Source organism: Scyliorhinus canicula, chromosome 3 (assembly GCF_902713615.1).
Source record: "Scyliorhinus canicula chromosome 3, sScyCan1.1, whole genome shotgun sequence".
Lineage (NCBI taxonomy): Eukaryota > Metazoa > Chordata > Chondrichthyes > Carcharhiniformes > Scyliorhinidae > Scyliorhinus > Scyliorhinus canicula.
This window is the reverse complement of record NC_052148.1, coordinates 34421755-34446273: the sequence shown is the minus strand read 5'-3', so window position 1 is coordinate 34446273 and position 24519 is coordinate 34421755. Positions and strand designations below refer to the sequence as shown.

The window sequence follows — 24519 nt, the reverse complement described above, 5'->3', positions numbered from 1 at the left end:
AATATGTGATGGCACACACCTGGATATGGTTGGTTAATCCATCCTTGACTTGTCTTCAATATTTTCTTGGCTGCTTGGGTGGTGGCAGTGGTCACTTTATCGGGTGGATGAGGACAGGAGTAACTGTTTCCCAGGATCAGGTAGAGGGTCTGATGGACTGAGTTTCCCTCTCCTCAATTGTTCCCTTTTGGAGGCGCCTAGTCTGCTCCGCCCGAGCTTGGGTTCCACTGGGGAGGTGGTAGTTTGTGGGAAGCAGGATTGGAGTGAAAGTCTGTATGCTGTGGATTGGCGATGTTGGAGTCCTCCTTCAGTTCGAAGTTCGGGTGAGTGGTCTTATAGTGGTCTTACACAGTGGCTTCCTGAATGCCCTCCTTTTTGAACTCGTGTCTCTGAAGAGGAAGTGGTTCTGCCTCTGATGAGGTTATGCTGCTCTGCCCCAGTATCCATTTTGTAATGGCGTACGGTGCTGGTCGTGTCTGACACTCTGGCTAATCCTCTCGTGTTCCTCTCTTTCGGGGGTTTTTTCTCCTTACTTGGATAGGTAGCATGCTGTTTTTTCAAATTAATTTATGAGATGCGGGTATTGCTGGTTAAGTCAGCATTTAGTGCCTGTCAGAAGATGGTGGTAAGTTGCTGCCTTGAACCGCTGCAGTCCCTGAGGTGTAGAGACACCCACTGTGCTGTTAAGGAGGGAGTTCCAGGATTTTGACCCACTGAGAGCGAAGGAGTGGCAATATATTTCCAAGTCGGGGTGGTGAGTGACTTGGAGAGAAACCTCCAGGTGGTGGGGTTCCCAGGTATCTGCTGGGAAGGTATCTTGTCCTTCTAGATCAGGCATTTTCAAACTTGGGGGCGCGACGTGGGTCACGGGCTGGTGTCATAAGAACATAAGAACTAGGAGCAGGAGTAGGCCATCTGGCCCCTCGAGCCTGCTCCGCCATTCAATGAGATCATGGCTGATCTTTTGTGGACTCAGCTCCACTTTCCGGCCCGAACACCATAACCCTTAATCCCTTTATTCTTCAAAAAACTATCTATCTTTACCTTAAAAACATGTAATGAAGGAGCCTCAACTGCTTCACTGGGCAAGGAATTCCATAGATTCACAACCCTTTTGGGTGAAGAAGTTCCTCCTAAACTCAGTCCTAAATCTACTTCCCCTTATTTTGGGACTATGCCCCCTGGTTCTGCTTTCACCCGCCAGTGGAAACAACCTGCCCGCATCTATCCTATCTATTCCCTTCATAATTTTAAATGTTTCTATAAGATCCCCCCTCATCCTTCTAAATTCCAACGAGTACAGTCCCAGTCTACTCAACCTCTCCTCATAATCCAACCCCTTCAGCTCTGGGATTAACCTAGTGAATCTCCTCTGCACACCCTCCAGCGCCAGTACGTCCTTTCTCAAGTAAGGAGACCAAAACTGAACACAATACTCCAGGTGTGGCCGCACTAACACCTTATACAATTGCAACATAACCTCCCTAGTCTTAAACTCCATCCCTCTAGCAATGAAGGACAAAATTCCATTTGCCTTCTTAATCACCTGTTGCACTTGTAAACCAACCTTCTGTGACTCATGCACTCGCACACCCAAGTCTCTCTGAACAGCGGCATGCTTTAATATTTTATCGTTTAAATAATAATCCCGTTTGCTGTTATTCCTAACAAAATGGATAACCTCACATTTGTCAACATTGTATTCCATCTGCCAGACCCGAGCCCATTCACTTAACCTATCCAAATCCCTCTGCAGACTTCCAGTATCCTCTGCACTTTTCGCTTTACCACTCATCTTACTGTCATCTGCAAACTTGGACACATTGCCCTTGGTCCCCAACTCCAAATCATCAATGTAAATTGTGGACAATTGTGGGCCCAACACGGATCCCTGAGGGACACCACTAGCTACTGATTGCCAACCAGAGAAACACCCATTTATCCCAACTCTTTGCTTTCTATTAATTAACCAATCCTCTATCCATGCTACTACTTTACCCTTAATGCCATGCATCTTTATCTTATGCAGCAACCTTTTGTGTGGCACCTTGTCAAAGGCTTTCTGGAAATCCAGATATACCACATCCATCGGCTCCCCGTTATCTACTGCACTGGTAATGTCCTCAAAAAATTCCACTAAATTAGTTAGGCATGACCTGCCTTTTACGAACCCATGCTGCGTCTGCCCAATGGGACAATTTCTATCCAGATGCCTCGCAATTTCTTCCTTGATGATAGATTCCAGCATCTTCCCTATTACCGAAGTTAAACTCACTGGCCTATAATTTCCTGCTTTCTGCCTACCTCCTTTTTTAAACAGTGGCGTCACGTTTGCTAATTTCCAATCCACCGGGACCACCCCAGAGTCTAGTGAATTTCGGTAAATTATCACTAGTGCATCTGCAATCATGGAGCCGTCCGTCACTGTGCTCCCGATCGTGCAAATCTGCGCTCAACAGCCGGCTGTTAATAATGCCGGCTGCAAGCGGCCTTCAAAATGGCCACGAACATGTAAAAAGAATGTGGCCACACTGCATATGCGTGCCAGATCATCGGCGCGCATGCGCAGTGCGGCCGCTTTTTTTTTTCAAACGGTTGCAGCTTTTTGTTTTAAAAATTCAGGGGGGGTTTTACTCATTTACTTTATTCATTTCATTTTTATTTTTTTCATTTATTTTATTCATTTTTTTTACAAGTTCGGGGGGGTTTTATTCGATAAAATATTATAGGAAAAAAATGCAGAACTTTGGACAGATGGAGACACCATACTTTCCGACACCGGAAGGCTTCATCTTCATCCAACAGATTCTATTGGAGGAGCATGTATGAGGGCCAAAGGGACCCAAAACCATTTCCTCCATTTTTGTCAGCAGCAAACAAGGTAAGAGAAAATGGTGGATCTTGATTTGGTATATATTGTGTCTTGGTGTGGGGGGGGGGGGGGGGGGGGGGGGCGGGGGGGCGGTTCCCTTTATCATGTTGCAGGGATGGGGTGGGTGGGGGGTTCCCTTTATCGTGTTTGGGGGGGGGAGTTTCCTTATCCTGTTGCGGGGGGGGCTTCCTTATCGTGTTTGTTATAACCTGCCTGCTTACCATTGGCTGGGGACTAATGACAATCCCACAATCCTATGGGAGTATGAGCTTCCCCAATGAGGGGGGCGGGAAATTATTAGCAGATTCCCTGCACAAATAAAGCTGGCCAGTTTGGAACCAGCCAGAGAGAGGAGTGAGCAGCAAGGGAAGTTGCTGCTGCTGTTTATATATGTTATTGTAAATAAATGTTATTTCTTCGTATCCTTAAAACCCGTGCTGGATTCTTCGTGGACATCACAAAACTGGCGACAAGGGTTAAAGTGAATAGCTGTCTATGCTGCTGAAGCCACCTCCCTGGATTTTTGTTGGATACAGGTTGGAAGGTTTTTTTCTATCACACCATGCCTCTGTATGGACGTTTGGATGTTTTTGATGCTGCACTGGAAAGCTGGAGCCAGTACGCACAACGGATGCGTTACTATTTCCAGGCAAACAACATCACCGAAAACGAGCACCAGGTGGTCATATTGCTCACCGCCTGCGGCCCGCATACGTTCGGGGTGATTAGGAGTCTTACGTACCCAGCTGCGCTGGCCACAAAACGTTTGATGAACTTGTGAACATTTTAACCCAACCCCATCCACGCTGAGAGGACCCCAGGAGAATCCCTTGCCGACTTTCTATCCAGGCTACACAGGATTGCGGAGTACTGTGACTATGGTGAGACCTTGTCAGAAATGTTACGTGACCGTTTGGTTTGCGGTATTAACAATGCGGCCACCCAGGGAAAGTTGTTAGCTGAGCCAACATTGACTTTTCATCAGGCCATTCAAATAGTATTGTCCCGAGAGAGCGCAGAACGAGGAGTGCAGGAGCTACAGGGAATGGAGGTGCATGCCTTGGGGCGCAACCCCTTCCGTCCGAAAGCATCCCCCTGCACCCCTGCGGTACCTTGGGCGAGGCGACGTCCGGATCGACGCCAGTGGCCGTCGGACATTCCTCCCCGAAGGAAGCCTTCTCCAGAACCAATGGATGAGGAGCCATGACCGTGTCAGACTTGTAGCCGCCGACCCCGTCGCAGACGCCGGTCCTGGGGGCGCCAGAGGCGCCGTCGTTCTGACCGAAATTGGGGCCAGCCCAGGGGCCGTGCCTTCCATGTGGATGAACCTTCGGCGTCTACCCCCAAGGACATGGAGACGGAGGACGACTGCCTGCAGCTGCATTGTGTGGCAGCTCCCCGTGTGGCCCCCATTAAAGTGACAGTACGGGTCAATGTTCACCCGCTTGAGATGGAGTTGGACACTGGTGCAGCGGTCTCCGTGATCGCCCAGAGGACATTCGACCGCATCAAGCAGGGTATACAGACCCTTACATTAACTGACACACAGGAGGGCAGCATGGTGGCGCAGTGGGTTAGCCCTGTTGCCTCACGGCGCCGAGGTCCCAGGTTCGAATCCCGGCTCTGGGTCACTGTCTGTGTGGAGTTTGCACATTCTCCCCGTGTTTGCGTGGGTTTCACCCCCACAACCCAAAGATGTGCAGAGTAGGTGGATTGGCCTCACTAAATTGCCCCTTAATTGGAAAAATGAATTGGGTATTCTAAATTTATAATAAAAAAAACTGACACACAGGCCAGGTTGGCCACCTACACGGGGGAACCATTGGACATTGCAGGAACTACGATGACACCTGTTGTTTATGGACGCCAGGAGGGGCTTTTCCTACTTATCGTGGTGCGCGGCCATGGGCCCAGCCTGTTGGGTCGGGACTGGTTGCGCCATTTGCGGTTGCAGTGGTAGCACATCCTCCAAACAGTTTCTGGAGGGTTGACAGGTGCTAGGACGTTACCCAGATATATTCCAGCCCGGTTTGGGGAAAATAAAAGGGGCATAGCCCGTATCCAAGTCGAACCAGGAATCACGCCGTGCTATTTCTGGGCGCGCCCGGTGCCTTACGCCTTGCTCGAGAAGGTAGAAGGAGAGCTCACTCGTTTGGAGACTTTGGGTATTATCAGGCCCGTCCGTTTCGCTGACAGGGCAGCACCAATTGTACCTGTAATGAAGCCAGATGCCACAGTTCGCTTGTGCGGTGACTATAAACTTACAGTGAATACGGCTTCCCGACTCGACAGATACCCAATGCCTCGCATAGAGGATCTCTACGCGAAGCTTGCAGGTGGACTCTACTTCACAAAATTAGATATGAGTCACGCCTACCTACAGTTGGAGCTGGACCCTGCCCTCCGGCCATATGTAATGATTAATACACACCGAGGCCTGTATGAATTTACATGTTTGCCCTTTGGAGTATCCTCTGCCTGGGCTATTTTTCAACGCGTTATGGAGGGCATTTTGAGAGGTTTACCGTGTGTTGCTGTCTACTTAGATGACGTTTTGATCACAGGAACGCCGGAGCTGGAAAATTTGGAGGCTATCCTTAGACGCTTTTCAGAGGCTGGAGTCCGTTTACGTCGCACAAAGTGCGTCTTTCAGGCGAAGGAAGTAGTCTACCTGGGTTATCGGGTGGACCGTGAAGGTTTCACCCCATCGCAGAGAAGGTGCGTGCGATTCAACAGGCCCGCGCCCCGATTGACACTTCGCATCTTCGTTCGTTTCTCGGCCTCGTAAACTATTACGGGAAGTTCCTCCCAAATCTGGCAACTACGCTGGCCTCGTTGCACCTTCTGCTAAAGAAGAATCACACCTGGGTTTGGGGTCAGCCGCAAGAAACCGCTTTCCGGCGGGTAAAACAACAATTGTCGTTGTCTAGATTACTAACCCACTAAGATCCTGGAAAGCCTTTGCTTGTCACGTGTGATGCATCCCCGTATTGGGGCCGTCCTGTCCCACAAGATGGAGAACGGGGCCAAGCGGCCGATAGCTTTCACCTCCCGCACATTGACTGCAGCGGAAAAAAAGTACGCGCAGACCGAGAAGGAGGATCTGGCAGTGGTCTTTGCGGTGAAACGTTTCCACCAGTACATGTATGGCCGCCACTTCATTATCGTGACTGATGCGGGCATTTTCCTCCAAGCTGTCAGAATTCAGCGTGGACGACGGCATCCTCTTGTGGAGCCCTAGACCGACATTGAGAAGGTGGCCCAAAACTGCTCCATTTGCCAGGAGCATCAGAAGCTTCCGCCGGCCGTGCCCCTACATCACTGGGAATGGCCAGGGCTGCCATGGGCGTGCTTGCATGCGGATTTCGCCGGTCCTTTTCAAGGATCCATGTTCCTTCTATTAATCGATGCCCAGTTTAAATGGCTAGAGGTGCATAAGATGGGAGGCACAACGTCCTGCGCAACAATCGAGAAGATGCGTTTGTCTTTCAGTACGCATGGCCTTCCCGAGGTTCTGGTCACGGACAACGGCACTCCGTTCACAAGTGAGGAGTTTGCGAGGTTCATGAAGATGAACGGCATGCGCCATATCCGCACTGCCCTTTACCACCCGGCTTCAAATGGGCTGGCGGAGCGCGCAGTGCAGACATTCAAACGTGGCCTAAAGAAGCAGTCTTCCGGGTCGATGGAAACGAGATTGGCTCATTTTTTGTTTTCATATTGGACCACCCCCCCCCATGCGGTGGCTGGGGTAGCTCCCGCAGAACTCCTAATGGGCCGGAGACTTCGCACCCACCTTAGCATGGTTTTCCCGGACATTGGTGCAAAAGTACGCCGCACTCCAGAACGGCAGGGACATGGTTTTTCTCGGCATCGGCCGATTCGGCAGTTTGCGCCCGGTGACCCAGTGTTCGTTCGGAATTTTGCTGATGGTGCCCAGTGGGTCCCTGGCGTAATCGTTCGCCAAACGGGCCCTATCTCTTACCAGGTGCAAGCCTGGGGTCGTCTCCAGCGTAAACCTGAAGACCACGGTCGGTCCAGAAGACTATCCCTTCCAAAGGTTCCCTGCCCCCGGAGCTCATTTCTGCAGCGACAGAGATCAGACACAATGGAAAGTATTCCTCACAATCTTCCTCTGGTGCCTCACTCAAAGCAGGCGAAGGTCGGGACAGAACCGTGGGGAGATAGAGATGCCGAGATGGCATAGGCAGCAGACTCCAACTTCAAGATGGAGACACAGGACGCCTCAGAGGGGGAATCCTCGGGCCGACGGGCCGTGGATGTACAACCGTTACGCCATTCATCGTGGAAGCACCGGTCTCCGTCTCTTTACACGCCGCCCTATCCAGCGCCTCGTGCAAATGGTGTCCGACCTGCGGCAAAACGAGTCCGACGCCCTCCTTCGCCAGGGTCTTCGGTGGATTTGTTGGACTTTGGGGGGGGGGGAGGGATGTTATAACCTGCCTGCTTGCCATTGGCTGGGGACTAATGACAATCCCACAATCCTATGGGAGTATGAGCTTCCCCAATGAGGGGGGCAGGAAATCTCGTGCTGAATTCTTCGTGGCCCTCACGAAAGTGTTGTAGTGGTGGTGGGGGGGGGGGGGGGGGGGGGGGGGGGGGGGAGCGGAGAGCGGAGAGCGTTCCCTTATGTTGCCGGGGGGTAGTGGAGGATCGTGATCCTTCGGAGACACCTACTTCTTGGATGTCTTGACAATTCTTCTCTTTGGTGATGAGGTCTCCTCAGTTGAGGTCGACATTGTCGGGGCTAGTTCACTGCCTTGGATGTTATCAGAGAGGAGTGAGGCTGGTTGTGTAGTGAGTCTTGGCATGGTGAATGTATCCTTGGTATGTGGACTCCTACGTGCAAGAGTATATGGAGCCGGGTCAGGTCTCGCACTGTGGTTGGTTTCCGGTAAGCCCCCTTATGCTTGAACATAGAACATACAGTGCAGAAAGAGGCCATTCAGCCCATCGAGTCTGCACTGACCCACTTAAGCCCTCTTTTCCACCTTATCCCCGTAATCCAATAACCCCTCCTAACCTTTTTTGACACTAAGGGCAATTTAGCATGGCCAATCCACGTCTTTGGACTGTGGGAGGAAACTGGAGCACCCAGATGAAAACCCACGGGGAGAACGTGCAGATTCCGCACAGACAGTGCGGGGAATCGAACCTGGGACCCTGGCACTTGAAGCCACAGTGCTAGCCACTTTTGCTGCCGTGCTGAATGTTTCTTCTTGACTGGGTTGTCCTGAGTGGCTGAGTAAGTTTTTGAATGGGCAGTGCCCCTTTTCAGTTTGGCCTTGGGATCATGTGCTCATGGAAATATCTTGGTCCCGATTATCTTGAGACCCTCAGCCCCTGGTAGTTTCCTTTTTCATCTGTCATGGTTAGTATTGGGAGAGGCTGACTGCGTTGATTATAATTTGAATCAACCGTATGAATATTTGTTGCTCTTCTCTGTAAATATGTGGAACGATGATTGTTCTGTGCTGTGCCCGAGTTTGGGGTTTGTTGCATCGGTTGGTTATATGTAAAATATCCTTTGATCCAGTGCCCGTGTGAATTTTTCCTGTAATTTTAAAATTTCTGTTATTGTGGGGTTAAATAATCTTTATTAGTGTCACAAGTAGGCTTACATTAACACTACAACGAAGCTGCTGTGAAAATCCCCTAATCGCCACATTCCGGCGCCTGTTTGGGTACGCAGAGGGAGAATTCAGAATGTCACATTCACCTAACAAGCACGTCTTTCAGGACTTGTGGGAGGAAACCGGAGCACCCGGAGGAAACCAACACAGACACGGGGAGAACGTGCAGACTCCGCACATACAGTGACCCAAGCCGGGAATCGAACCCGGGTCTCTGGTGCTGTGAAACAATAGTGCTAATACTGTGCTACCATGCCACCCATAATCGGTCTCCTATCCGAGAAAAGGAGGTCATAATGTGTTATTCATGCCTCTGCTACGGCTCGAGCTGAAGGCGATATGTTCTGGTGTGCGCCCTAACACAGCGTGAAGATCTCATCCTGAATATTCGTGGGCGATACATGCAATTGTCGCTTAGGATGGTGTGCACCAGTTTACCATGTTTTCATGGCATCATTCTCCTCTCCCTCATCTTTAGTATATCCGCAGGTATATATGGATGCACCAAGTTTAGTGATTACACTGAACCAACTCTTCGGTTTTTCTCTTCGGTATTTATGAATGTGGAGACATTTTGGCTGTGCTGTACCAATCGTGAGGTTTTGCTGCATTATTTGTTAAAATGGAAAAACTTCAATAAAAATAATTTTTAAAAACGGGTGCAGAAAAGAAACACCAGAACAGTTCCAGGGATGAGGAACCACAGTTATTAAGAAAGATTGGCAAAGTTAGGACCATTTGTGACAAACATCAGGTAATATTTTGAAGGTACTGTTTAGTTCTGGGAAGATTAAAGTTTAACTGTAGAAAATGGAGTAAATGAAACTCAAGCAGCTTGGTTCCGTACTGGAAAAGATTGGGGCTCAAAGGAAACCTCTGGAACCATTTATAGCTTAGTACAGCTGTGGACCAGATATCAGAGCCACCCAAGGGCAGTGAAGCAAGATGTCTGATAAAGATCTGAATTATGCTGGCAATTAGATGTGGAGCGCAGCTTTGTGAATCCTGCGGAACACAGTCGTGGGAGGAGAGCAGGAGCCATGGGGAAGTGAGCAATCTTTGGGGCAGTCTGAATCAGAGTGGCCTTTGAGGGAATTCAGAGGCTAGATCTTCAAAAATGAAGAGTAGAAGTCCCTCCTGAAGGAGACTGAGTTTTACTGAGATGCTGTGCCTCTGTGTTCACTGACATCTGGGTGGGTTGTTGAGAAATAAGTGGAATCTGCCTTGGTTGCACCTGCCATGTAATATGCAGTATGGTGTGTTTGACCACAATTTGCCTGTTAATTCATATTTACCTCCTGTTAAAGAATAACTGTTTCAAGAAAGAAGTAGAGGAGAAAGAAATGTGGGAAGGTTATGCTTCAGTTATACAAGGCATTGGTGAGACCACAAGAGTCGGCAGGTCATGTTACAGTTGTATAAGACTTTAGGGGCTGGTTTAGCTCACTCAGCTAAATCGCTGGCTTTTAAAGCAGACCAAGCAGGCCAGCAGCACGGTTCGATTCCCGTACCAGCCTCCCCGGACAGGTGCCGGAATGTGGCGACTAGGGGCTTTTCACAATAACTTAATTGAAGCCTACCCGTGACAAAAAGCGATTTTCATTTTATTTCATTTTCATTAGTTAGGCCACATTTGGAATACTGCGTAAAGTTCTGGTCGCCACATTACCAAAAGGAGAAGGTGCAGAGGAGGTTCACCAGGATATTGCCTGGTATGGAGGGCACTAGCTATGATGTGAGGTTGAATAGATTAGGATTCTTTTCATTAGAAAGACAGAGGTTGAGGGGGACCTCACTGAGGTCTACAAAATCATGAGAGGTATAGGCAGGGTGGATAGCAAGAAGCTTTTTCCCCAGAGTGGGGGACTCAATTACTAGGGATCACGAGTTCAAGGTGAGAGGGGAAAAGTTTCAGGGAGATATGCATGGAAAGTTTTTTACGCAGAGGATGGTGGGTGCCTGGAACGCATTGCCGGCGGAGGTGGTAGAGGTGGGCATGATAGTGACATTTAAGATGTATCTAGACAGATACATGAATGGGCGGGGAGCAGAGGGATGCAGATCCTTAGAAAATAGGCGACAGTTTTAGATGGAGGATCTGGATAGGCGCAGGCTTGGAGGGCCGAAGGGCCTGTTCCTGTGCTGTAGTTTTCTTTGTTCTTTGTTCACATCTGGAATACTGTGCTTTCTGGAATATTTATTTCACGTATGGAATGATCTGCCTGGACTGTATGCAGAACAATACTTTTCACTGCACCTCAGTACACGTGACAATGAATCTATATCTATGTATAGTATTGGCTTCTTTATTTAATAAATAATGTAATTACTTTGGAAACAGTTCAGGGGAGGTTTATGAGACAAATACCTGGAATGAGTGGGTTGTCTGAAGAAAGGTTAGATAGGCTAGGCTGGTATCCGCTGAAGATTAAATGAATAAGTGGTGACTTCATTGAAACATACAAGATCCCGAGGAGGTTGACGAGGTGAATGTGTTTCCTCTTGTTGGAGAATCTACGGATCACTGTTTAAAAATAAGGGATCGTCCATTTAAGACAGTTGAGGGGAGAGATGTGAGTCTTTGTAACTCTTCCTCAAGGCAGAGTCTTTGCATATTTTTGAGGCAGAGATAGATTCTTATAAACAAGGGGGGGGCGAAAGGTTATTGGGGTAGTAGGAATGTGGGGGGTCGAAATTCCAATCAGATCAGCCATGATCTTCTTGAATGGGAGATCAGAGTCTAGGACCGAGTGGCCTGCTCCTAATTCGTACGTTCATGTTGCTGGACAATAGCTCGGGAACATGAACTTTCCTAGTTTTCTCTCCCTCCTCCCCAGCCCATCCCCACCAAACCAGCAGCAAAACGCACCCCGATAACTTGGCCACAGTACAGTGGTTTCTTTTGGGTTGGCTGCTCCTGAGGATATTTTTCTGTTAATGAAATTAGAATTAGAAAGTACTTGGGTTAGACTTGGGAGCAGAGGCATTGAAGCATTACTGCCTTCATATTCTCCAGAATTCCAAACTTAAGGATGAGTTATCACATTTATTTCAAGCATATCTATCACTTTACAGCAAGGATTGAACTCCACAAAATGAAAGGAAAATTTTGACCCTTCTAACTCTAAACAATGGTCCCTGGCTATTATCTAAAACGTAATCAGGGAAGTATAAAATCATAAAACTCGATTTGCCCCCAGAGTTTTCTCATGCAGTTTCTTTTCTATTTAAAAACGAAGAGTATTTATTGGAAGAAGTACAGTGAAGTGCTGCTTGCCTGATTCGTGATCTTGTGGAGATGCCAAGCGAGGAAATACTGGCTATCAGAAAGGGCTTAATGTAGAGCGAATTTAAACTAAAGGGGATGTTCTCATTTCTGTTCTCCAGGTGAGCCTGTTACTCCATTAATGCCCCTCTGCAGCGCACCTTCACTCATTTGTTTGCCTGGGTATTTTTGCCCATAAAATTATATTGGAGTTGTTCAGGCCATGGAAATGAGAAAGTCCCATTTAGTTATGGTGTGAGTAAACATTGCTTTAAAGTTTTTAAAAAAAAATTTCCGTTGCAGTGTCTAAAAAAGTATAGATGCAACATACTCAGTTTTATAGGTAAATAATGCAAAGAACGTGACAGAAACAAGTCACAAGTATGTTACTGTTGGCTTGTATAAAACAGAAACCACTGCTGTTGTCTGAATATAGTCTTGACAGACGAGTGAGGCACAGGTGCCGAGACCCAGTAATACAGTGGGTTTATTCAGACCATGGAAATGAGAAAGCCCCTTTTTAGTTATTAAGTGAACAAACACAGCTTTAAATTGAGCCCTTTTCAGATTGTCTAATGCAACCATTAAACAAAACTACTGGACTGACTTTTCAGTCTTTTCTAATGAGACCTATATGATATTGCTAACGGTAACCTGGAAATTATGTTCTGAACCTCAATGAATAGTCTTTTATGCAAGACCCGGAGGTGGAAACTAGCAATATCTATAGTTAGAATGTCCGGTTTAAAATATTATTTTGCTGTATTGTGGTGAATGTAAGAAATTGTTATATATTATATTTTGTATTTGTTGCAGTAATGTTATTTTTAAAAACCCTGATTTAAGATGAATACAGAGGCAGTATGTCTGACAAAGCTATGATTAAGGGGCCATAAAAGTGAGGTATTCATTGATTTGGACCATTTACTTGTTTATAGATTGATGGTTAATGGAACATTGTTTTGATTTTGGAGGATCCCTGGGGTGTAGATAATTTATGAGGGATGGTGCTTAGTCCTGGATAAACAGATCATGAGACATCTTAGTGGGAGGAGACCAAAGAATGTTTTATGATATAATTAAGGGGTGGAGCCAGGTCTGAATGTAGTTTGCAGTTTGCCAAAGGATTTTAGTCTGACACAACAGGTCCTCAGCTGGCTCCTGAAATATTCTCTCAAAGGTCTTTGAACGGAGGAGAGCAAGTAAACCTGATTGTTAACTTTATTTATAAGTGGGCGTTGAACTATATTGGTTTTCTGAATTGGGATGTATAGTAGCAGGTATAGGGAATAAGTTAAAATGTGATCCCTTTTCTTTAAGAACTGTTAACTGTAGAGTTATTACTTTGTTGCTGATGTGATTGATTTTGTGTTTAAATTAAAGTTTGTTGAACATAAAAGATACTATTGGTCAGTGTTATCACTCCTGTGGTGGTGTCAGCTTTTCTCAGTTTTACAAAATGCAACTAGTTTGGTTCTCATCCAGGATCCTAACTGCATATTTATAAGCCATGCCTAATATGCTTATTTTATTTTAAGATTGCACAACAATTCATGAATCTGTTATTATTTCTAAAGCTTCTTTGGTACTCTTGTTAGAAAAGCGCTAATAGAAGATTGTTTTTAAAAAAAACTTTTCCAATTAAGGGGCAATTAGCGTGGCCTATCCACCTACCCTGCGCATCTTTGGGTTGTGGGGTTGAGACCCATGCAGACATGGGGAGAATATGCAAACTCCACATGAATAGTAACCCAGGGCTGGGACCGAACCCGGGTTCTTGCCACCGTGAGGCAGCAGTGCTAACCACTGCGTCACCGTGCCACCTTTTAATCCAAGATTGTTAATCCATTTGCCTTTAAGGCAAGGTGCTTTTGGATGATTGAAAGTGTTCTCCCTCTGCAATTAAAAATTTAGATCACGTTTGTTTCCTTTCTGTTTGTTGTACAGTTGAAGAAGAGGAAGCAGGAAACGATCATGAAGAAGTTCAAGTATTGGGCAAAATTGGAGCCAAGAAACAACGGAAATTGGATGAGAAAGAACAGCGAAAGGCACAAAGAGAGGTTAGCAACAGTCATATTTCCCCCCCAAAAATAGGAAAGCTTAACTGCTTTTTGAAAATAAATTTTTAAGAGTGCCCAACTCATTTTTTTCCAATTAAGGGGCAATTTAGCGTGGCCAATCCACGTCTTTGGTTTGTGGGGGCAAAACCCACGCAAACACTGGGAGAATGTGCAGACTCCACATGGACAGTGACCCGGGGCCAGAATCGCACCCGGGTCCTCAGTGCCATGAGGCAACAGTGCAGCTTAACTGCTTTTTTAAAATTTCTATCACTTGGATGTTATTGGCCAATTGGCATAGAATAGCAGCAGCACAGAAGGACGCCATTAGGCCAATCGTATCCCTGCTAACTCTCTGCAAACACAACGTACCTCGTTCCACTCCCTCACCGTGGCCCTGCAAGTTTGTTTTCACTTCAGATAATTATCCAATTCTTTCTTGAAAGCCTTTTCTAAACCTGCTTCCAAAAGGCAGTATATTCTGGATCCTGACTTCTTGCTACGTAAAAAGAGTTTTCCTCATGTTGTTGTTTCTTCATTTGTCAATCAGTGCCCCCTGATTCCACCAAAGGAAACAGTTTCTCCCTATCCCATTTAGCAGAATTATAGACTTATTTTTGATTAGTGTATCCGGTTCCGTCCCTAGCATAAGTGAACCTGTGGTACTGGTGGTAAACATGGTGAGATGATCCACAAAAGCAGCTCTGCAGTAGTTCAAGTTAACACTACCTACAAACTGCATTAATAACTGAACTATAATTAGATTTCCAGAAGACATTTCACGGGTGCCACATGTAAAAAAAAAAATAATAATTTTAATCAAAGGTTATTCTGGAAAATAAAAGCTGATGGTGTATGGGAGTAACATATTGGCATGAATAGAAGGTCGGTGAGGTAACAGGAACCAAAGTAGGCATAAATGGGTCTTTTTCTGGGTGACAGGATGTAACGAGTGCTGTGCCACAGAGATCAGTACTGGGGTCTCAACCTTGAACAATTTATATAAAAGGGGCTGGTTTAGCACAGTGGGCTAAACAGCTGGCTTGTAATGCAGATCAAGACCAGCAGCGCGGGTTCAATTCCCATACCGGCCTCCCCGAACAGGCGCCGGAATGTGGCGACGAGGGGCTTTTCACAGTAACTTCATTTGAAGCCTACTTGTGACAATAAGCGATTATTATTATTAAATAACTTGGATGAAGGGACCGAAGGTATAGTTGCTAAATTTGCTGATGACACAGAGATAAGTAGGACAGTAAGTTCTGAATAAGACATGAGGAGGCAACAAGTGGACATAGATAGGTTAAGTGAGTGGGCAAAGAGTGGCAAATGGAGTATAATTGGGAAAATGCGAAGCTGCATATTTTAGCAGGAAGAATAAAAAAGAAGCATATTACCTAAATGGTGAGAGGTTACAGTTGCAGAGCTCTGGGATTCCGAGGGACTAGAGTGCTCAAATGCATGAATCACAAAGGCCTCATATGGAGGTACAGCAAGTAATTAGGACAGCAAGTGGAATGTCATTGTTTATTGCAAGGAGAATTGAATATAAGAGTATGGAGGTTTACATAGAAACGTAGAAAATAGGAACAGGAGTAGGCTGTTTGGCCCTTCAAACCTGCTCCACCATTCATTATGATCACTGCTGACCATCCAACTCAGTAACCTGTTCCCAGATTGGCCCCACATCCTTTGTTGTCTTTAGCCCCAAGAGCTATTTTTAATTCCTTCCTGAAATTACACTGTTTTCTTCTCAACTACTTTCCATGGTAGTGATTTCCACAGATTCACCACTCTCTGGGTGAAGAAATTTCTACATACTTCAGTCCCCTTATCTTCAAACTACGATCCTTCAAACTTAAAAACCTAGAACATACTCCCACTTTCCCCCATATCCTTTAATAATAATAATCTTTATTGTCACAAGTAGTCTTACATTAACACTGCAATGAAGTTACTGTGAAAAGCCCCTAGTCTCCACATTCTTATATATAGAAACCAAAACTGCACACAATATTCCAGGTGTGGTCACACCAAAGCCGCGTATAATTACAGTGAGACATCCCTGTTCCTGTACTCGAATTCTCTCACTATGAATGCCAACATACAATTTGCTTTCTTTACCACCTGCTGCACTTGCATGCTTACTTTCAGGGACAGGTGTACAATTCCCCCTCTCAATTTCTAGCCTTTCTGATAATTTACCTTCCTGTTTCCCATAGGGGCTGGTTTAGCGCACGGCTAAATCGCTGGCTTTGAAAGCAGACCAGGGCAGGCCAGCAGGACGGTTCAATTCCCGTAGCAGCCTCCCCGAACAGGTGCCAGAATGTGGCGACTAGGGGCTTTTCACAGTAACTTCATTTGAAGCCTACTTGTGACAATAAGCAATTTTCATTTCATTTTTTTGCTATCAAAGTGGATAACCTCACATTTATCCATGTTAGCCTGCATCTTCCATGCCTTTGCCCAAGCACTCAACATGTCCAAATCATGAAGAAACATCTCAACATCCTTCTCGCAGCTCACCCTCCCACCCAGCTTTGTGTCAGCTACAAATATGGTTCCCTCATCTAAAACATTAATATATATTGCGAATAACTGGGGTCCTAACACCAATCCTTGCACTACCCCAATAGTCACTGTCTCCCAATCAGGGAAAAAAACCATTTATTCATACTCTTTGTTTCCTGTCTGCCAACCAGTTTTCTATCCGTCTCAATCTCCAATCCCGTACAAATTAATTTTACATGCTAATCCCTTATGTGGGACTTTGTTGAATATATTTATGAAAGTTCAAACAAACAACATTTACTGGTTTCCCCTCGTCCACTCTACTAGTTACATCCTCTATGAATTCCAGTAGATTTGTCGAACATGGTTTCCCTTTTGTAATTCTATGCTGATTCTCATAGACTCCCTACAGAACAAAGAACCAAAGAACAAAGAAAAGTACAGCACAGGAACAGGCCCTTCGGCCCTCCAAGCCTGTGCCGACCATGCTGCCCATCTAAACAAAAATCTTCTACACTTCCTGGGTCCGTATCCCTCTATTCCCATCCTATTCATGTATTTGTCAAGATGCCCCTTAAATGTCATTATCGTCCCTGCTTCCACCACCTCCTCTGGCAGTGAGTTGCATGCACCCACTACCCTCTGTGTAAAAAAAAAAAAAACTTGCCTCGTACATCTCCTCTAAACCTTGTCCCTCACACCTTAAATCTGTGCCCCCTAGTAATTGACCCCTCTACCCTGGGAAAAAGCCTCTGACTATCCACTCTGTCTATGCCCCTCATAATTTTATAGACCTCTATCAGGTCGCCCCTCAACCTCTGTTGTTCCAGTGAGAACAAACCGAGTTTATTCAACCGCTCCTCATAGCTAATGCCCTCCATACCAGGCAACATCCTGGTAAATCGCTTCTGCACCCTCTCTAAAGCCTCTACATCCTTCTTTCGTGTGGCAACCAGAATTGAACACTATACTCCAAGTGTGGCCTAACTAAGGTTCTATACAGGTGCAACATGACTTGCCAATTATACTCAGTGCCCTGGCCAATGAAGGCAAGCATGCCGTATGCCTTCTTGACTACCTTCTCCACCTGAATTGCCCCTTTCAGTGACCTGTGGACCTGTACACCTAGATCTCTCTGACTGTCGATACTCTTGAGGGTTCTACCATTCACCTTATATTCCCTACCTGCATTAGACCTTCCAAAATGCATTACCTCACATTTGTCCGGATTAAACTCCATCTGCCATCTCTCTGCCCAAGTCTCCAAACGATCTAAACCCTGCTGTATCCTCTCTGACAGTCCTCATCGCTATCCGCAATTCCACCAACCTCTGTGTCGTCTGCAAACTTACTAATCAGACCAGTTACATTTTCCTCCAAATCATTAAAAAATATGTATAAAATGAACAGCAAAGGTCCCAGCACTGATCCCTGTGGAACACCACTAGTCACAGCTCTCCAATCAGAAAAGCACCCTTCCATTGCTACTCTCTGCCTTCTATGACCTAGCCAGTTCTGTATCCATCTTGCCAGCTCACCCCTGATCCCGTGTGACTTCACCTTTTGTACCAGTCTGCCATGAGGGACCTTGTCAAAGGCCTTACTGAAGTCCATATAAGCAACATCCACTGCCCTACCTACATCAATCGTCTTTGTGACCTCTTTGAAAAACTCTTATCAAGTTAGTGAGACACGACTTCCCCTTCACTGGGCTAAATCGCTGGCTTTTAAAGCAGACCAAGCAAGCCAGCAGCACGGTTCGATTCCCGTACCAGCCTCCTCGGACAGGCGCCGGAATGTGGCGACTAGGGGCTTTTCACAGTAACTTCATTGAAGCCTACTCGTGACAATAAGCGATTTTCATTTCATTTTCATTTTTCACAAAACCGTGCTGCCTCTCGCTAATACGACCACTTGCTTCCAAATGGGAGTAGATCCTGTCTCGAAGAATTCTCTCCCCATCACTGACTTAACGCTCTCTGGCCTGTAGTTCCCTGGATTATCCTTGCTACCCTTCTTAAACAAATGTGCAGTGGGGGCCATTAGGCCCATTGGGTCTGCACCGACCCTCTGAAAGAGCACCTGAGCTTGGCCCACTCACGTGCACAATCCCTGTAATCTCACCTAACCTGAACATTCCTGGACACTAAGGGGCAATTTTACTATGGCCAATCCACCTAGCCTGCATATCTTTGAACAGTGGGAGGAAACTGGACCACCCGGAGGAAACCCACGAAGAGAAGGGGAGAAAGTGCAAAATCCACGCAGGGCGAATTGAAACCGGGTCCCTGGCACTGAGGCAGCAGTGCTAACCACTCTTCCACTGTGCCGCCCTTAAACTGATCCTGCCACTGTTTTCCAAATGCTCTGCTATTAATTATTTTATAATAGCCTAGGGACGGCACGGTTAGCACTGCTGCCTCACTGCACCGAGGACTCTAGTTCGATCCTGGCCCCGGGTCACTGTCCGTGTAGTTTGCACATTCTTTCCATGTCTGCATGGGTCTCACCCCCACAACCCAAAGATGCGCAGGCTAGGTGGATTGGCCACACTAAATTGCCGCTTAATTAGAAACATTTAAAAAAATAATAAATTAATGGCCTCTAACATTTTCCCCACTACCCACATCAGGATGACTGGTCTCTAATTCCCTGTTTTCTCTCTACCTCTCTTTTTAAATAGTGGGGTTACATTAGATACCCTCCAATCTGTAAGAACTGTTCCAGAGTCAATAGAATCTTGGAAAATGGCCACGAATGCAGCCACTATTTCTAGAGCCACTTCCTCAAATACTATGGGATGTAGATTATCAGGCTCTGGGGATTTAGCTGCCTTCAATCCGTTCAATTTCCCTACTAACTAATTTCCTTCAGTTCTTCTATCTCACTAAACCGTGTGTTTCCCTATATTTCTTGTACGTTATTTGTGTCCTCCCTTGCGAATACAAAACCAGAGTATGTATTTAGTTACTCAGCCATTTCATTGTTTCCGAATATAAATTCCCCCATTTCTGACTGTAAGGGACCAACAATTGTCTTCACCAATCTTTTTCTCTTCACATACCTGTAGAACCTTTTGCAATCAAGATTTTATGTTCCCTGCAAACTTGCTTGCGCACTTTATTTTGCTCTTCTTAAAAATCAATCCCTTTGTCCTTCTTTGCTGAATTGAACTGCTCCCAATCCTCACGTCTGCTGTATTTTCTTGCCAATTTGTGTGCCTCTTCCTTGGACTGTCACTACATTGCATCTGCATCTGGAATACTATGTATAGAATTGTTCTCACTATTTAATGTAGGATGTCAGTATGTTAGAAACAGTTCGGAGAAAGTTGACTGCACTAATACCTGGAATGGAGGGCTGCCTTACGAAGAAAGGTTGAACAGGGCAGACAACCTGATTGAAACCTTGAACCTCTGGTACCTTGACAGGGTGGATTCAAGGAGGGTGGTTCCTCTTGTCGGTGAACCCATAACTGGGGCCGCTGTTTAAAAATAAGGGATTGCCCGTTAAAGACCGAGATGAGGAGAATTATTTTCTCTCAGGATTGTGAGTCTTTGGAACTCCTGTCCTCAAAACGCAGTGGGAGCAGGGTGTTTGACATCTTCTTCAAGGCAGAGCCAGTTCGATTCTTGATAAGCAATTGGGAAGTAATTAGATTCTTGAGCAGCAACCAGATGAAAAGTTACTGGGGTAGGCAGGAGGTTGCCATCAGATCAGCCATAATCTTATTGAATGCCGGAGCATGCTCGAGGGGCGAGTAGTTGATTCCTGCTCCTAACTCGTATTCATGTGTATGGGGGGGGGCATTTTATGGAGACAACTGTCTACAGCACAACTAACAAGCTGATAAAATGGACAGCAGTGGTGCTGTGCAACTACTTGTTTACTCGATATTACATGTTGATTAGAGTGTCAGCCAGGGAATTCAATTGTAAGTTAATAGATTATCCCTTTAAACAGAGTAAAATGAGTTTTCCTCTGGAAAGTGAGAAAGCACTTTCTGCGATTGTCCCTATTGTACATATAATCTGCAATGTCATGATGTGTTCAAATATGAGTGAAGTGCTTTTCAAGTGTGTATTTTGAAAACACTGCATCAGACAAGTCAGTAAACTGTCAATTAAATTCAGTTTGTAGCTCAGCCAGGATGAGCTTTGAAGCTGTTTCTCATCTGATCCAATCTTATTTTTATTTGCTGTCAAGGCTGAAGAAGAAGAACGGGAGGAACGGCGAAAATTACAACTGAAGAGAGATGAGGACCGGAAAAAAGATGAGGAACGATTACGACTTGAAGAGAAGCGAAAAGTATGACCACTGTTTTGCTTTTTAATTTATTCGATGGAGTTCAGCTGACAGTGGCTGCTTCTTCACGAGCACAATTTTTGACAAATAGTGAGTGTTCTTATCTAAGATGAAAAAAAGGACTGGTGGCTGAAACCAGCCTCCTGCAGTGAGACAAAAAGCGCAGGAATGCAACCACATTGATTGCTGAAGGGGACTAATTTGTATTGGTGCCAAAAATATGCAGCATGCATTTTAATTGCATCATTGCAGGAAGGGACAAGTAACAGTTTATTATCATACTTCTCCAACTGGAGAGCTGAAGAGTGTGATTTCTACAACAGCAACTTGATCGTACCTTTAACACAATGAAACTTTTCAAGGCACTACACAGGAGCATTATAAAACAAAATATGACACTGAACCACATAAAAGAGAGTTCTGAAGAAGAGTAATATTAGATTTTCTCCTCAGAGACTACCAGACCTGTGTTTTTACAGCACTTTCTGTCCAGTATGCAAGACATTTTGCTTTTCTTTTATATTGAGGAGCTCTTAGGTCAGATAACCAAAAGCCTTGTCAAAGAGGTACGTATTGAGAATTGTCTTAGAGGAGAAAAGCAAAATGGAGAAGTAGAGAGACACTATTCCAGAGTTTGGGGCTGAGGCAACTGAAGGCATGGCCACCAATGGTGGAACAATTAAAATTGGGGATGGTATACAAGGCCAGAATTTGAAGAGTGCAAATATCTTGAAGGGTTGTGGAGGAGAATATGGAGATGGAGAGAAGTGTGGCCATGGAGGGATTTGAAAACATGGATGAGAATTTTTAAATCACGACATTGCTTGGGCGGGAGGCAGTGTTGGTCAGTGAGCATGGGGTGAGTTGAAAAGGATTTGCTGCTAGTTGAGACACAGGCAGCAGAGTTTTGGATCACCTCAAGTTCACACAGGGTAGAATGTGGAAGACCAGCCAGGAGTTGATTGGAATAGTCATGTCTAGAGGTAACAAAGGCATGAACCATAACGGCCCCTTGATTCTACAACCAGAATCTACAGTGCGGAAGGAAGCCCCCCCCCCCCCCCCCCCCCCCCCCCCCGGTCCACCGAGTCTACACCGACTCTCGAAAGAGCCTCACACCTCCAACCCATCACTGCATTGTGCTACCATGCTGCCCGTGAATGAGAGTTCCAACAGCATATGTGCTGAGGCAGAGCCAAAAACGGATGATGTGACAAGAGGTGACAATAGGCAAACTTAATGATGGCATGGATGTGTGGTTTGAAGCTCATCTTGGGGTCAGATATGACACCAAAGTTGTGAACAGTCTCAGACAGTTGCCAGGGTAAGGGATGGGGTCAGCAGATAGGAACAGAACTTCGGGTGGTGCTGAACCCAATTGCTTCAGTTTTCCCAATATTTAATTGGAGAATTTTTTTAAATGTATATGTTCATAGGATGTGGGCATCATCACTGGCTAGACCAGCATTGCCCCTTCCTAATTGCTTTTGAGAAGGCGGTGCTGAGCTGCCTTCTGGAATTGCAGCAGTCCTTGTGTTGTAGGTTACCCTATAGTTTTGTTAGAGTTCCAGGATTTTGGCCCAGTGACATGAAGGAATGGCAATATAGTTCCAAGTCGAGATGGTGTGTGACTTATTGGAGGAGAACATCACTTATTGGTGATGTTCCCACCAAACACCTGCCCTTGTCCTTCTCTGTGGTACATATCATGGGTTTAGAGAGTACGGTCGAGGGTGCCTTGGTGAGTTGCTGCGGTGCATCTTGTAGATGATACACGCTACTGCTACTCTGTGTCAGTGCCCGAGGGCATGAGTGTTTTTGGATGGGGTGCCAATCAAGCAGGCTGCTTTGTCTTGGAGAGTGTCACGCTTCTTGAGTGTTGTTGGAGCAGCACTGGATTTCAAATAAGTACTCCGATAATTTAACAACAGTGGAGGAGTTGAAAGAGGTGGTGGTGAAGAACAGCTCGGTGTGTCAGCACATGTGTGAAAACTAATAAGAACCTAAGAACTAGGAGCAGGGGTAATGTTGCTCTGCTAACTTGCTATAAATACAGCAGTCAATATGGTTGCCTTCCTTAATCCTAATTATGTTTACACTTAGAGTCGCCAGGTATCTTTTGATACCGCCACAAGGTTCAAACCCGAATACCGATCAAAGAGCTAATACACCAGTTAGTTAGTTCAAAGTCAATACTATTTATTTACACACAGTAAGATCTCCTCATGCACAACAGTACTACAAACTAAACTATCTCTATCGCTAACACCTAAACTTAACTTCGGGTGCCCACTTAGTCAGAGGAACAATGGCCGTTGTTCGGATCTGAGGCTGTTGGGTTCGAAGAGGTGACAGGAGTACAGCTAAGGTCGTCCATCTGGTAGCGAGCGTTGACCTTGAACTTGCTTCTGGTGATGCTGGTGGATGGGTCTCTCGACCTGAGAGCCAAATCCAAGAGAGCGAATCTCTTGTGGGGCTTCCTTCTTATACTTGAAGGGGCTTTGCGCGCTTTTAGGCGGGCCTTAACTTGGCCCCAATTAATTAGGCCGCTTCTCGATCATTGTTATCGATCTTGTCCAATAAAGGGTGCCCTGATGGCTGGGCGTGTCTTAGATGGCCGTAGGCCTTGCTTTGTTTGTGTCTTTCTGGCACCGGGATGTCTGCGACAGTATCAACTACCTGAGTGTTAGTCCTTTGTTTCTCGGAGATGGGCCATCAATATGCTAATTGACCCAGAGTTTCGATTCCGTCTGGTAACTGCTTCCCAAATATACATTCAAGCACTGTGCCTGCTTGCTGTCTAGCATTGTCCACATTTCCCTACATTCTTTGTGAGCGTCCATTTTGTGTTCTGGAAGTGGCCATCCCAGATGGCTACAGTAGGCAATTCAGCACTTTGACAAAGTGTCATCTGGACTCGAAACATTAGCTCTTTTCTCGCCCTACAGATGCTGCCGACCTGCTGAGATTTTCCAGCATTTTCTCTTTGGTTTCAGCCCTTTGAGCCTGCTCCGCCATTCAAGAGATCATGGCTGATCTCATATCGGCCTCATCGCCACCTTCCTGCCTGCTCCCCGTAACCCTTTATCCCGCTGCTAATTAAAAACTTTGTGTTGCTCACAAGGAAGGGGGTGTGAGATTAGCTGAACGTTCCAGGGTCCCTTGAATGGAGGGCCCCAGGCTGCACTCCGACTAATCCTTTTTCCATCGGGTGCCTGGGGCGTCTGTGTGATAGAGTAGTAGCTGGAGTGAGATCCAGAAACCCCGCCTTCCTCTGGCACAGACACTCGTAGATTCCCACCTGTGCCTTAACCATGCAATTGAAGTCCTGCACCATGGAGCTCATGCCCTCGGCCATGGAAGCCATAAGCTCAGCCATGGAGCATACATCCCCCATCATGGACTGCAACTTCTGTACCAAGGTCTCCGCTGTGGACGCCACCCTCGCGGTGTTGGCCTCATTGCATTGGTGTGACGGCACCATCTCCTCGGATGGAAGGCGATGGGACTCCTCCAGTCGGCCTTTCACTCCGAGGAGAGATGCTGTCATCCCTTCCTGATGCTTGAGAATCTGTCTTTGCAGTTCCAGCAGCTCTGGGACAACTGGACCCAGGGGCACGTCATTGGCCTGAAGCTCAGCAGAGTCCTGGGCTCCGCATCCCTCCGACAGCTGGTTCCCTGGGATGTCCCTGCCTCGTCCTGCTGTGGATCTTCAATTGTGAGGCGCTCACCAGTGAATGACCCAGAAACATGCCTACTTCTTAGTCCCACTGAGATGTGAGTATTTGCACTGCTGGAGGGTGCAGGTGACAGGTGTGATGCCTCTTCAATGGTGCTGTTCGACAGGGCTCC

At 46.2% G+C, this 24519-nt stretch overlaps 1 protein-coding gene across 2 annotated transcripts in view; it reads left to right on the top strand.

Annotated features, from left to right (window-relative positions):
• LOC119963897 (DDRGK domain-containing protein 1) overlaps nucleotides 1–24519 on the top strand; it is a 134244-nt gene that overhangs the window by 77791 nt on the left and 31934 nt on the right. For both annotated transcript variants that reach the window (XM_038793279.1, XM_038793280.1), the window contains exons 3-4: nucleotides 13739–13851; nucleotides 20569–20670. In XM_038793279.1, the coding sequence (XP_038649207.1) occupies nucleotides 13739–13851; nucleotides 20569–20670 (215 nt within the window). The remainder of the gene's footprint in view (nucleotides 1–13738; nucleotides 13852–20568; nucleotides 20671–24519) is intronic.